The sequence below is a fragment of the Hakea prostrata genome, chromosome 2 (assembly GCF_041222555.1).
Source record: "Hakea prostrata isolate BN-2017 chromosome 2, UWA_Hpros_2, whole genome shotgun sequence".
NCBI classification, from domain to species: domain Eukaryota; kingdom Viridiplantae; phylum Streptophyta; class Magnoliopsida; order Proteales; family Proteaceae; genus Hakea; species Hakea prostrata.
Genome location: NC_142601.1, coordinates 69,938,668 through 69,953,647, shown reverse-complemented (window position 1 = coordinate 69,953,647; position 14,980 = coordinate 69,938,668). Strand labels below are relative to the sequence as shown.

The window sequence follows — 14,980 nt, the reverse complement described above, 5'->3', positions numbered from 1 at the left end:
ACAGACTTGATCGTCAATAATGAACTCTGATACCATTTGCTGGTAGAAACAATTACGTTTTGTTTTCAGTTGAAAAACATACAAATCGTGCACAATATGCAAAGTCGTACACTATCACTGTCATAGGATTCTATAACATATGCAAAAACTCGTGTGTAAGAACAAAGAGAAAAACAGAACAAGCCGAATGTAAGATGAGGAATTTACATGGTTCCAAGATAGGGGTCACATCCAGATTGCCACATAGCCCGTAAAGGCCTTAAATGGCCAGGTCCAGGAAATTCTAAGGCTCTCTGCTAGTTTAGCTTTGGTAGCTCTTGTAACTCTCGTGCTGATTTCTTAAATTGTCGCTTAAAAAAACAGTTCAGCTTTCGTCCAGTGACAGTCCCCGCCAGCTTGTTTTATAAACGCTAATCTCATTTCCTCTAGCATTAGCCTAAAGAGTTTAACATACATTCTTATTTGTCCAAAAAAAAATAGAAAGAAAGGGGTCACATCCGCAGAGTGAGAGTCACTTTTAATGAAGAATAAGGAGAAAAGAAGTATACCCTCTGTTATTTGATATTCAAACCTAAGCCCCTGGTACACCCTTCCCTCTCATACTCGAGTCCTTGTTAGTCATTTTCCTCTTACAGTTTAGCCCTACTTAATTGCTCTATATGCTAACTGGTCACGTCCTAAAATCCCAATTCCTATATGTAAGCAGCAACCAAAAAATTAACTGCAATTTTAATTCTTGAAAGCCGCAGACCATCAGCATTGCCATCCCACCAAGAGGCCCCCAGCAAACGACCAATGTATGTGATTGGTATGCTAAACCAGGTTTGATAACTCATTTTCACTTGAGCCGCATAATCTCATGAAATGCAGCTGCAGTCAAATGATGAACATGATGTTGACTAAGATGCTTTTCCAAGCAATGATGTGTACACATCAACATCCATTGCAGGAACTTTTTATGAGAGGGAGAGAGAGAGGGAAGGGGAGAGGGGGTGGGTTGAGGATTTCATGCACATATAAACTCTCACGGAAAATTTTGAGTAAAACACCTTTTTTCTCCCCTACAGGAAGGTGGGGGATGCATTACAAAAGCCACCATAATAACCCAAGAATGGTCAGCAATACAACTTCTCGGATACCAAGGATCAAGATGTAATGATTCACTCCTCAGCAAGGACCATTCAGAATAGTAGGGTAGCTTGCAAGCTAAGTTCTTCTAAATGGTGTGATTGTTCTGGAACCTGAAGCAGAACCTCTTCCAAGACCACCACCAGGTCTAGAATAGTTTCTGCACGTGAACAAATAGGGAAAGGAAAGAGGGGGGGTGGGGGTAGTTAATTGTGGAGGAGACGCACAAACAAAAGACAAACAGATAATCGCTACACTAGAAGTAAATGAATCAACAAGGATATCTAGAGAACTCACCCTTGATTCCTCTCCAAAGCCTTCTTCATGGCAGCAAATTTTACCTCAGGACTGTACAGAAGGATGAAGAGATGAGTGCACAAACCAATCTCAGATATTTACTTCAGTTAGTTTTGAGGATATTCATTATAAGAACAAGTTCACGATATGAACACGCATTATGAAGATCAACAAGGACTACAAGAATCTCGGTAAAATCTAAATGAAGGCCAATATGACATGAGGAAGCTGCTTTCCCAACCTGTCAGATTTCACATATGCAGGGAGAGAGGGCCTTTATTTCCAACTTCCCAGGCAAAAGATGGGGATGTCATCCTACTATCAGTCTGACATCCTCTTGGACAACAAGAAAATGTAACCAAAAATTAGACCCGACAGACAGTATATAGAAGAGTTTAGGCAATGAGCACATCCAGCTCCATCTAGTAAGAGAATGTCACCTGTTGAGAAATTCCAACTTTGCCTTCTTCATCAGGTTGCCTTTTCCATTTGAAACGCCATAGCAAGATCCAGGCCCTGCCAATGTTCCTCAAAAGTGAATTAACTAATATACCAACTTAAGCTGCATCCTCTTCAGGACTTGTGCTTCTGTGCAGTGCTCAGCATTTGGACACATGCACACATTTGGGTATAGTAGCATGGATTTACATAACTGTGCAAGAACCAAAAGAAATAGAAATGGTACCTCCAAAATAGCTTCTTTTGCTGGCTGAAGGTGGAACTTTTGTACAAATCTGAATCTGCCTACTTTGTTTTCCTACAGCAACAAAATTTTCGCTGTGTTTGATACAAGTATTTAGATAAGCACAAATCCTTCACAGTACCCACAAAGCTGTCAACTGTGTTACAAGCATGCTTTCTACATTAAAGAAAAAGAGTATTACAAGCACGCTTCAATTGACTATCGTAATTCCTCAAAACGCTTGGGAACCTTCCAATGGGCTCATATGTCATTGACTAGTCTTAAACATTTGCTCAAATAATTGAAAGTTGGATTATTAAGTACATCAGCAAAGAGGTAAAAGACACTAAGAAAGTAGAAAATCAAACAGCATAACATGATTTTATACTTTCTATAAGATTTTTGAAAAGCTTCCACCTAAATAGTTTGAGCTTGTGGATTAAGGGACTCTCAGGTGTATGAGGGGTCCACTAGACTAGTTAGTAGCTGATATGTGACTAAACTCCCAATAAATTTAGTCATAAAAAATAGGGTAAATAAAATGTAACACCCCCCCCCCCCCAAAAAAAAAAAAAAAAAAAAGGGGTACAATATGCAATTACATGTCATCCCCCATGTTTTGGAAAAACTACATGTACCACTTCCACTTGTATGCAATAAAATCAGCATTAGTCCACTCCATTATTTTATTCCTGTTTAAGTAATGATACCATCAGTTTTTCTTTTTGGATGAATAAAAAATTCATTACTGAAGCCCTGAAAGGGAGGGGGGGAAGAAGGATATACAAAGCAGAAAAAGCGGGGTAGAGTTACCCCCAACTAGATGCCTGCAAGGACGAACCTAGACCCCATGTAACAACAATTAGTCTGTTCCTTGGTTATCCAAAACTACCCTTGAACAGGTAAATTTACTATTTTAAAATTTTTTGAATAATCAAATAGTGGGTTCTACCTCCTCCTCATCCTTTAGACAATGAGTGATTTACCAGTAAGACATCAATATGTAATTGATTTGTTTTAGAAAGTAATATCTAGAATACTATTAGGATTTTTATTTTGTGGTTTATTTTAGGGAAGACTTAAAAGGCTAAGGCTAATTGGAGTTCTGTAAAAGAGTCACAGCAGGAAATATTCTTCTAAAAGAATTTAAAAGTCAAATCTATTAGGCGAGTACAGGAACAAGACTAGATTTGAGGGAAAACTCAGCAACAAGCACACTCCTGAATCCAAAACCAAATCACATTTACAGAAAATTTTAAGGTCCTACATTCTGAACAGACCCAAAGCCACATGTTGACCCAAACTAGAAAACCAGAGAGAGAGAGAGATTAGAGTATCTGAACCGAAATGCAATAGTTAATTAAATCAACCTCAGGGTCTGAAATTCTGCAACAGAATGTGAACTTTAAGTACACAAAACTAACCAATCAAGATGGAAGAAGCTTGCCAACCAGATATCAGAATTAGAATATATTCTAGAACAAAATCTGATTTTGATTTAAGATGATCAACTTGAAACCAAAAAGAGAGAAGCAATACTTTTCTGAAGTTTTCCCATAAGTAGAGCATTTCAGACGTTGAGATTAATAAATGGCTTGTCAACCAGGTTCCAGATTAAGAACAAATCTGAAATCAAGAAAAAGAGTGAAACAAAGGAGATAGGATTCAGCAGCTGGAGGTTCGACATTGGCAGGATGGAAGTTTATAATTGATAGAGAAGAAAGGAACTGGCAAGAAAATAAGAAGATCGAGAGAGGCAAATTGGCAATGATTGGGAGTATCATTTAATGAAGAATTCTTCAGTTATAGGTTTAATAAACACGATAACACTATGGATCCTTACTGTTTTGACAGGGCATGGAGCATATGCAATTGGCAACACCATGAGTCAAACTTCAGATCATTTCATCTCTTCACCACTACGACCGGTTAAGACAAAGTCCCTCAAGTTCGATACGAACCTTCAGTAGTGCAAGCATTTGGTACATAAATTTCAGATTATTTCATCTCTTCACCACTATGACTGGCTAAGACAAAATGCCTCAAGTTCGATGTGATTCTTTGATAGTGCAAGCATTCAGTGCATGCCAGTTTAGGAAGCATGGTGTGCACTGGGGGACAAAGACAGACCAGAAATAGAGCCAGAGAAGTGAAAGAATGGTTAAGGTATAGAGGAGGAAGAAGAAAACGGGTTCCAAAGATGCTCACAGTGGCAGTGGTGTCTAAGGAGGAGAAGGAGGAACCCAGGGGTAAAATCATCAATTAAACAGCTTATGTGAAAAGGTAAAAATGAGTAAATAGGTCTTTTCCGTTTCTTTTTGGTTTTAAATTAGCACCATTACTTTCAGGGTATGATTGCAGTTATTCCCAAGATGTGGGGATGACATGATATTACATATGGTACCAAGGGGGTACATGTAATTTATGCTATTGTCCATACCAGGCAAACATGCAATAGGTGCATCATAATAGATTAAAAGTAATAATGGAGAAGGAGACCCTAAACAATTTATAAATAAAGTTTGAAAAATCAACCTTAATAAAGCAAGGAAAAATGAATAGAGGTAAATATAAGGTCCAGAATTTGGCAGGCCCTGTTTAGTTGAGATAAGGCTTGTGGCGGTGTTGTTGACATAAGGTCTAAAATTTGCAACCTCAAGGTAACAAAAAAAAAAAAAGATGTAAGATGCATAGGGGGAAAAAGAGAAGAAAATAGGAGGTGAGAGACAGATGAAATAAAATAGGACAATTAATAAGGTAAATCAGCTTTATGGAGAAAGCCTTACCCTCTTTGACTTTATTGAGGAAGTTATGACCCCCTTTATCATAAGAGAAATTGTAGGAATCTCAGTCTATCAAGACTATCCAGCCTTGCTGTCATTCATTACATATTATAGCGTACAAGTAATAACGCCACCAACTCAACCTCCATATAATTAACTACAAACACATATATGACCTAAACAGTGCAAATAACCCTCACAGTTACCGTACATGCAAGTAAGAATGTGCCATTGAGTTTGTTTTTTGAAAATAAAGTGCATTCCCCATTTTGGAGGATGGAGAAAAAGATGCAAAGAACACTACTGTTTCCAACTCTGCAACAACTTACTTAAAACGAACAAAGAATCACTTCGAGCTAAATAGAGAGTTTATTTGAAACCTGAATTTCAGGGTGGACTGTGGTGGAACAGTAAGGTAGCTCTATTGGCACCTAATGGTGATGGGGTTCATGATGGGAAAGAAACTCTCCATGGAGCAGGGTAAAGCTGATTCTGTAATGCCCCTCCCCAAACGCCATGGTGGTGGGAGCCTCATGCACTAAGTACACGAATCATGACAATGATTGAGAAACAAAACACATAAAAGATGATAAAGAACTTACTAACGGTTTCTTTCTGATAAGATTGCTTAAGTCGATCAGCAGACTTCTTCTGTGCTTCTTCCCAGTCCTTTTGTTTTGCCTGTAAGCATCCAAACCAACCATCTTAATCACAACAGAATTTTTTAGCATAACAAAGCAACGGAAGAGACGGAAAAAAATTACCTCAAACAAAAGCTTCCATTTAAATGAAACTTTCTTCTGCTTCATTCTTTCAACCACAAGCTCAGTGCTTTTCTCGCCAAACTGTTGTCCATAAAATCTTTTCCACAATTTATCGGTTATTGGGCTTAGATCTCTACCCTGCAAGGATTTTGTGCATGCTCACTTCTATAATCTAGGGAAGCCCTAAAGAATTATTCCATTTTTATAAATACAAAAACTCCCAACTTACAACTGTAGAATTCTCTACATGCATCAATTGATCAACTGTACAGTGCGGCAAAACATCCTTCAATAAGTGTATGTCTGTCTCCCCAACATCCCCAAGATACCTAACATTATCAATTGCAGTCTGAATACAAAGATCAACCAATGAGGGAGCTTTCCTTTCAATCGTTTCATACAGAGTTGACCTCATTTCATCAAAACCACCCTGGAACTAAACAGGAGTAAGCATAGTCAGTTTCGCACGCAATGTCACAAAAAACATAACCTAATTTTAGCCATCTAGCCCAAACTGATTTTTTAAGTGTAGCTTTTCATGCCAATTCTAAGAGCTGCTCAGACGGTAGCCTATACAAGCATCAAGCAAATCAATATAGAGGGTGCCGCCCACTTCACAAAGCTCCTGCCATTGCAGGATTTAGGGACGTTCATAATGTACACCAGCTTACCCTCAGCTTCACATGAAAGCTGTTTCCCACTCGAACACGTGACTAGTAGGCAATGAAGCAACCTTACCGTTGCACTAAGATCCACCCTTATCAGCAAATTAATTAAAACAATCAATTCAATTATTCATTGGAGGTTAACATACCAAAATCATCTGTAATAATAAGTACACTGAACAGCAAAGTTTTTCATTTGAGGAAACTGAACAACAAAATTTAGACTTTCGAGAAAATATTGCCTACTATTGATGAATCCTCAAAACCGTTCCAGTACCTTCAAGATTAAAATAATTTTCTTTTAAACCTTATCAACAGTTAGATACGTCTAATTTAGAAGTAACTTCTTTAGAAACGCTAGCATAGTTCAATTACAAGAACCCGAGAAACCCATTCATACTCCAAAGGAAAGCTTATCAATGAACAACATTTGATTACAACATAACTTCCCGTAATTAGCTTAAATTATGCATCAGAACACTGAATTACAAATCATAGGTAAAAGCACGTAATCTCAAAATTTAAACATTTAGGTGAATTATACACATCAGATCATTAACTTCATTGTTTTAGACATCCTTAACCAAATTCGTCTCCCAAACTGTCAAAACTAAACGAACCAAAAAAGATTTAAGATAAAGAAGAACCAGCTTAGAATATAAAGATCGGTGATAACCTTACGGAACCGAAGGAGAACAAGATCAGGTGCCGAAATCAAAGATCGTCAACGGAATCCAAGAGAACCCCTACAACCCTCAATCGACGAAGAGACTCAGGGCTCATCGTATGCAGAATTCCTATCGATTTATAGGAATCGGGAGGATTTTTTCCGCGAAACGATTCGGTAAAATTCGCAGCTTACGGCTCGCGCTAACATGTACCGTCGAGGGCAAGGTCGTCTTAATGCTAAGATACGCATTCTCCAAGACGCTTTTGTCAGCCCGTGTCTATAAACCTATAAATAAATGGGTAGCTGCAACCGCATTCGAATTCTTTTAAGGTATTTGTGTTTGAAAATTTTCTTACCAAAAAATATTTGTAACTAGACCTATAAACGGATCGGATTCAGATTCGGATTTTGTGTATCATAATCCAAATCCAATTAGCAAAACCGATATCCGAATCGGAATCCGGTAAAGATTTAGAGAAGGCATCCAAATTCGAATCCAAAATTTTATTGGATATCCGATAACTATCCGATCCGATAAACTATCTGATTATTAGCCTCTCTTTTTTTTTAAAAGTATTTAATACTTTATTTTAACAGGATAATTTTTTATTTTCAATTATCTGATTACCGATTACTAGTATCCGAATCCGATTATCATCCATTTCCAGATAAAAAAATGTTGAATACTTTGCTCTATCCAAATAAATTTTTATCCGGATATTATCCGATCCGATAAGCAATTATCCGAATCCGAATCCGGTTACTTAGCGGATAGATACGGATATTTTCCGGTAAGAAAATTTTTGAATACGGATACCCTTAAACGAATACAATACCCTTAAAAGAATACAAATGCGAATTCGGAGGCGGATTTCGTCTATCCTTTTATAGGTCTATTTGTAACCGTTTGCTAAGCAACCGAATTCAGATAATTTCTTATCGGATTGGATAATATTTGGATAAAAAATTATCCGAATAAAATAAAGTATTTTCTATAAAATTGATTGATAATCGGAGTTGGAAACCGGTAATCGATAACCAAATAATCAAGAAATCGGAAATTATCCAATTAGAGTATAGTATTAAACACTTCCTCTAGAAAAGGGCCGATACTCAGAATTTGAAAACCAGTAGAAATTATCCAATTAGAGTATAGTATTAAACACTTCCTCTAGAAAAGGGCCGATACTCATAATTTGAAAACCAGTATTCGGTATCCGAAAATTCTTATTTCTTTAGTATAATAAGAAATATATCATTGACAAATTTCTTTTAACGAAGCCAAAATCACAAACCTCCAAGGGCTTTAGGCTTCTTAACCAATGTTTAAAGTATCGATATCGAGTATTGTATCGGTAAGGTGATTTAAAGAGAAGTATCGTCCTGTATTGAATATTGTATCGTTCTGGTTGATGAATTTTAGTATAATTCAATGGAGAGATGCATCAAGATTTATCGTATTGATTGGGTCAAATATGGATACGTATCAGCTAGTATCATTTGGTATCGTGGAATACTTTAAACCTCGCTCTTAACAAAGAGGTTGCTTTACTTGCTTCCCAATGCACTAAAATGCACCCACTCAATTTTTGCCTATCTTACCACAGCGTGCATCCAAGCGTCGATCAATTAAAGTACACGCAAAATCGCAAATATTGCCTTGGCTGAGAAGATTTCCACAATTACTCCATTGCTTAGAACAAAATGGGGTCTGACAAAGTATCATTATTCTCTCCAAATAAAATTTTTTAAAAAAAAAAATCTAGGGAGAAACGATGGGAATTCATTAATAAATAGACAATGGATATTCGAGGTGCCAAGGCAAAGCCAAGTTATTTATCCCATTTCTGGAGGACTTGATTTAGACTTTGTCCTCGAACCAAAAACAGCTACCTGTGAAACATGGAGATAAAACCAGAAAGCCTCATCCAGTGTTTAACTACCATTCGCCGACGTGCTGGCTCCATGCAAAAAATCTACTATTTAGAGAGAGAAGACGAGAAGCAAGATCAGTTCAATCTCACTTCTGTCATGATGCAGTTTCCATAATTTTCAATCACTAAAAGTTGGAAGGGGCCTTCTTCAAAACCTCAATACACTGCATCCTCCACAGAGAATTGAATCTCATGACTGTCTGCATTCAAAGCTAAACCCTACAAATGGGTGAAACAAATCTACAATCAAGAAGAGTGTTGACTCATTGACAAAAGATGCAGTGAGCAACTTACCTAATATCTGACCTTGAAAATATGGCCTTAATTTTCTCCACATACAAATGAAGCTCCACGGATTACTAGCAAGCCAAGCCATCTGCAACTAATGGTGGGACAAATCTACAACCCTGAAGAGTCTGCTCAAAGATATGTCCAACTTCGAGCAATCTCCCCTGCAATAAGAATAGAGATAAGTCAGTAGAATTGATCTCTTTTCTCCTTTCATTATCTAGATATCCATTCATAAAGTAGCCAAACCGCAAAAGGCTTAGCCTAATATTTTGGATTTTTAGTTGGAACTGTGCACCATGAAAGATTCCCACAGTTCAAATGACAAGGGATAACAAAATCCATACAAAGAAAAGAAAAGGAGGGGTTAAGGGATGGAAAGCTCAAATTGTATGATGAAGCCAGCTGCATACGTGGCCAAGAAATGAACTACCCAAACTCAAAAATCAAGCTGAAGTAGACCAACGATTAACTCAGCGTTCACAAACCATGTGGAACATGAACATGCAATTTTTGTTCACATATATTTGAGTGCATAAGCTCTTCACAGTAAATGGAATCAACTCACTGTAGTTTGTTGGATTAATCAAGTCATTATAGTGACATAAATAGAAATGAATTAATCAAATGAGAACCTAAAACAGCCTCAATTTTACTCCATACAAACATATTTCATGTATCAAGACAACTCCATATTGATCCATAATCATTGTGCAAACAAAATTCATGGAAATAAGTAAAAAAAGAAAAAGTGTAATGATTTCAATCAACTCGATTTCAGAAAACACCCTCACAGAAGTTTCCCAATTAATGAGCCATCCAAGACAACGCAATGAATAGGAATAATACTGATTAATTGGGAGCTTAAATATTGGGTAAAGGACAGTTAACATAAATTACCAAATCTCCACCCCAAGAAAGAGAGGGCAGATGATTTGAAAGATCAATGCTGGATCAGTAGACATCCAAGCCAACCAATTGTGCCAAAAGGGGGAGCATATGCTTGAAATCATCAATTTCTTTTAGCATCCATCACCCATTTGCATTTTGTTCTTTTTCTGATGACAATCTTTTTCAAACAACCTGTGTTTTTACTTTTAACCAACTCGATCAACTTTACCTTATCAATCATCACAGAATTGCACTGAAAATACCAGATACATTGCATTTGTCTTTCTAAAAAGTTAATTTAAGGATACTCCCACTACCAACCAAGAATAAAAAAAGGAAAAGCAATTCAATACCTCTTCAAATGTTCCACCAATCATTTGAACACCAACAGGAAGACCAGCAGATCCCCCTTCAACAAATCCACATGGCAGAACCAATGCAGGCAACCCCGCCAAGTTCACATTGACCTGTTTCAAGAATGGCATTATTAATAACAATTGAAACCTGTACAGTAAATAACCCTTTTAACAAGTGCAAGACTTGTAAACAGCATGGATTGGACAATAACATAAATGGCATAAGGCGATTATGTTAAGCTGCAGTTCATCAAATAATTCAGATAGCAATCCAGTCAAAAACTCCCCCAGCAAAAGGTCTCCAGAAAGTCACATTGAAAATTGAAGGATGATTTTGTTGTGAGATTCTGTTATCGATTGCCTAACTTTGCTCTTAACTAAAGAGATCTGCTCTTTCTTGTCAGATGCTCATAAGAAATGCAGTGTCTAAAGAAAGCAGGGACATTTGGGTGGGGCCAGGGTAGGTTTCATTATTGTTATTTTTATTTTTTTTTCTTTTCCTGACAGGTCATTTGCCTTGGAGTTGACTGGTCATATTAGTAAGGTTTGCTTCTACTGGGATGTTTTTCATGCCTGGACCATGACCATCAATCGCTTATCTTTAACAAACACCACCAAATGCTAATCCAAGTGTTTCGAAACGGTAACAAGATTGATTGCTTAATATTGTCCTTCACCAAAGAGATTTGGTCTTTCTTGTTAGATGCTCAAGGAAAAGCAGCAGGCAAAGCAAGCAAGGACATTTGTTACAAACAAAAAACGAGCAACTATTAGTTGGCTATGAGATGTAGCTTTAGAATCAAGAATAAAGTAGACAAATAAGAGTTATGTAGAACTTGACATTGAAATCTAGGGAGATGTTACTGTTTGATCTTAAAGTTTTTTACTGTTTTTGTATGATCCTGGTGTGTAAATTTGACAAAAACAACTTTCCAAAACTACGACTCCATCATGTCAAGGAAAAGGAAACAGGAAAATAACAAGACTACATGCTAGAATGCCATGATTCACTTGGATTGGGAATCAAGCAAGACCAGGACAAGGTCAAATTAGGGGCGTGACAGAACACAGTACAAAGCAAATGACTACTGCTGGAAAGGATACCAGGGATAAAGAAGTCTGATTCATCTCTCAGCTTCTATTCCAGAACACTGTTCACACTTTTCATAATTAAAGCAATTTCTAAGAGAAATTCAGGTTTAATAATGAAGCCAAATTTAAGACAACCTAAAGAATGGTAGACCACCAAGAAAATACTCACAGTCATTATGTCACCTGCATACATTGCTAATGGATCATTTTTCTTTTCACCTGTAAAATCCCCGAGAAACTATGAGGCCACCATTATATTAAACAATGTTAAGCATACAATTTAAACATCCTACCTTTCTTGTAAGCAGCTGATGGTGCCGCAGGCGAAATGAGGATATCATTTCCATCCAGGGCTGCCTTAAAGCTTTTCTGAACCAAGGTCCTCACCTAAAACGCTATTACAATCATAAATTTCTTCTTTAATAGGACAAAACCAAGACAGGGTGAACAGAAATACTTCAAAGGAAAATTTTAAATAAACTTGAAGTCACTAATGCAGTTGGTTCTACAGATTTGCAGGATAATGGGCTATAGAACCATTGCTGTTGCAAAATATCACCATCTCAAAACCATTTAACCCATTTGATCACTCCTGGAGAGACTGACTATATTGAAAATAATATTGGAAGATCACAAAATCACCCCCACAAAGGATACAATATGATGGCTTGCAATCTGCTATCCATCCTAGCAGACAAACATAAATGAATCATCCTATATATGAGTACATTTAGCACAATAATTGATGTACCTGTTGAGCACGCTTGTAGTACGCATCATAATAACCAGCTGAAAGAGCATATGTTCCCATTAAAATTCTCATCTTAACCTGCAGAAAAGTAGATAAATGATACCTTGCTTACAAAGCAACTAACCCATATGATTTCCATCCATTAACACTATAACAGACTCCAGCATAAACATGATATTATAGATAATAATACATTTCATCTTAAGAAAGATTATAGATAATAATACATTTCATCTCAAGAAAGATAATAAAGTAAATACCTCAGGACCAAACCCATTAGCTCGGGAATTCCCATAAAGAGAGGCAAGTTCTTCAGCATCTATCTGTTTTCCGTACCTAGCATAGAGGTAGTGAAAACTTTTAGAAGTTACGGATGTACAAAACCCACCAAAGACTGGAAATATCTACAAGTAATTCACCTTACACCATCATATCGAGATAAATTGGAGGATGCTTCAGAAGAAGCTAGAATATAGTAGGCTGGTAATCCAAGAGAAAAAGACGGCAATGATACCTGAAAATTATTAAAGAGAACCACATGAGAAAATTATGGGAAATCAAAACCTCTTTTACAAAAGCAGTGAGCTTTTTTGAGCAAGGGTAAGAAAGTACTGCTAGACAAAAACAGAACCTCTGTCACCGTGGATCCTAAATCCTCCAAATGTGAAGCAGCAGCTTGAATCAAGGATACTATTCCCATGTCTACACCATCACCAAGAGTTTCACGGATCACCCCCACCCTCAGTCCTTTTAATGGTTTAGACTCCAAAGGTTTCTCAGAAATGAACTGAGACAGAAAGTCAGGAACATCCTGAAACACAGAGATGTGTCAAAATTAGGGCCTAAGAATGCACAAATGGACGACACCTAACTATTTATGTTTAGAATTTTCAGATCAACAGGTTCCCACATAGCAATATAACTGCACAATGATTACATTATAATAAATCAAGATGGCTGAGTAGTCTTTTCCCTTCTATCATTTTCTTGTTTGATAGTTGAGGAAATTGAGCTCTTAGTTAGAATTCATATGTGAAAGTTCCAAATATAGATTTTGCCACCGGTTTGTACATTATTCTTCAGATTGGCAATGCAAGAACCCTACCCACATGGGTTTCCAAAGACATAAAGTTGTAGCGTACAACTCCTATATGAAGTAATATCATTAAGAACATCAGTTCCGCCAGGCAGAAAACATTGGCATATAAAAGAAAGTGTTGATATGCTACAGAAAATAACATAAATGGAAGCAGTGATGATGTATCTATAAAGCAAGAACCATGTTATCAACCACATGAGAAACCTTACACGCTTACTACTAGTGGCATCAAATTTATCATGACCAGAAATTGCTTTAAGAAGAATCCCGGTGTCAACAACGGATGTACCAAAGCATCCAATGACATCCAAAGACGATGCATATGCCATAAGCCCATATCTTGAGACACGTCCATAGGTTGGCTTCAATCCAACAACACCACAGAAAGATGCCGGTTGCCTTACACTCCCACCAGTATCACTTCCCAGAGACACCACACACTGCCTTGCAGAAACAGCCGCAGCAGAGCCACCTGATGATCCTCCAGGTACTCTCGATGTATCCCAAGGGTTCGCAGTCACCTGACAAAAGATACTGACATGTGACCTCAATCATAGTACATAATTGAGTTTGAGCTCACAGTGAAACTCAAGAATGAACTAAAATAGCAGAGAAGCGTTGATTGAAAGAACAACTACAAGGTGATCCAGTAAATCTAAGTTCTTGCTCAGGTGGCGAAATGGGTTTACTTTAAACAGCATCACTGACAGAGAATTAGGACACCTGGATTGAATCAGACATTCAATAGAGAGAGAAAATCCAACCTTAAAACCAGAACTTTCAGTGGTGCTTCCCATCCCAAACTCGTCCATATTAGTCTTCCCAACAATAATTGCCCCAGAATCCCGCAACTTCTTAACTGCCGTGGCATCAAAAGCTGGCCGATATTCCTCTAGAATCCGAGAACCACCGGTCGATGGCATGTCAACAGTGCATAGATTATCTTTAACTCCTACTAATACACCTGCTAAAGGACCCAGTTCTTCGTTCCGCTCGATTTTTCGATCAAGTTCTTCGGCTTCTTTAATTGCATCCTCAGAAACATGGAGAAAGCTCTGAATTTGTGGCTCTGTCTGTCGCAACCGATTCAAGTAGTCTTGGACAATTTCGACAGCTTTTTTCTGACGAGAAAGCAGGGATTTTCGGATTGAGAGGATTTCAGAAAATGGTGGAGGGGTGGAAGCTTGGGGTTGACGCCCGGTATCCATCTGGGACGCGCGAACAACTGTAGAGCTGTGGAATTGACGGCGCATTGGCGGGAAATGGAGGTGGGATCGACATTGGAGGAACAAGAGACGAGGGTTTTGAACGGAAGACAGCATTTGGCGTTGGGTCCACTCTGGGTGCACGCCGCTCCCTACTCCCTATACGGCTATGCTTTCTTTTCTTCTTCTCAGACTCTGTAATCCGCCAAAGGGCCGAGATAGAGCGTTTACAGAGTAGAAAAAAAAATTCTCTGCGTAACAAAGTCGCACATCAGAGGTAAATCTTGCGGGCTTTGATTTGCCAAAGTCGCCCCTCAGAGGTGCGACTTCATTTGAAAACTTCGTAGGCTACGTGGCAGGTGATGTGGCAGTTAT

At 37.9% G+C, this 14,980-nt stretch overlaps 2 protein-coding genes across 6 annotated transcripts; both read right to left on the bottom strand.

Moving 5' to 3' along the window:
- Positions 1-267: 267 nt before the first annotated feature.
- On the bottom strand, positions 268-7,238 carry LOC149026163 (transcription elongation factor B polypeptide). 3 transcript variants are annotated; one of them, XM_089146411.1, is made up of 8 exons: positions 6,996-7,238; positions 5,884-6,090; positions 5,655-5,792; positions 5,493-5,571; positions 2,111-2,182; positions 1,866-1,941; positions 1,426-1,476; positions 268-1,288 (listed from the first exon to the last, which is right to left on the bottom strand). In XM_089146411.1, the coding sequence occupies exons 2-8, from the start codon at positions 6,067-6,069 to the stop codon at positions 1,207-1,209; spliced, it is 684 nt and encodes a 227-aa protein (XP_089002537.1). In that variant the 5' UTR covers positions 6,070-6,090; positions 6,996-7,238; the 3' UTR covers positions 268-1,206. The 3 variants fall into 3 exon arrangements, 2 of the variants coding, with proteins under 2 accessions (XP_089002537.1, XP_089002539.1); XM_089146413.1 differs by having other exon boundaries at positions 5,884-6,084; XR_016171820.1 differs by lacking the exon at positions 268-1,288 and adding an exon at positions 1,667-1,751.
- Positions 7,239-8,662: 1,424 nt separating this feature from the next.
- LOC149026162 (Amidase family protein) lies at positions 8,663-14,835 on the bottom strand. 3 transcript variants are annotated; one of them, XM_089146409.1, is made up of 11 exons: positions 14,165-14,835; positions 13,610-13,921; positions 12,933-13,112; positions 12,721-12,815; positions 12,562-12,637; positions 12,302-12,379; positions 11,844-11,937; positions 11,720-11,769; positions 10,456-10,569; positions 9,230-9,375; positions 8,663-9,142 (listed from the first exon to the last, which is right to left on the bottom strand). In XM_089146409.1, the coding sequence occupies exons 1-10, from the start codon at positions 14,720-14,722 to the stop codon at positions 9,283-9,285; spliced, it is 1,650 nt and encodes a 549-aa protein (XP_089002535.1). In that variant the 5' UTR covers positions 14,723-14,835; the 3' UTR covers positions 8,663-9,142; positions 9,230-9,282. The 3 variants fall into 3 exon arrangements, with proteins under 3 accessions (XP_089002535.1, XP_089002533.1, XP_089002534.1); XM_089146407.1 differs by having other exon boundaries at positions 9,218-9,375; positions 14,165-14,834; XM_089146408.1 differs by having other exon boundaries at positions 8,663-9,135; positions 9,218-9,375; positions 14,165-14,834.
- Positions 14,836-14,980: the final 145 nt, after the last annotated feature.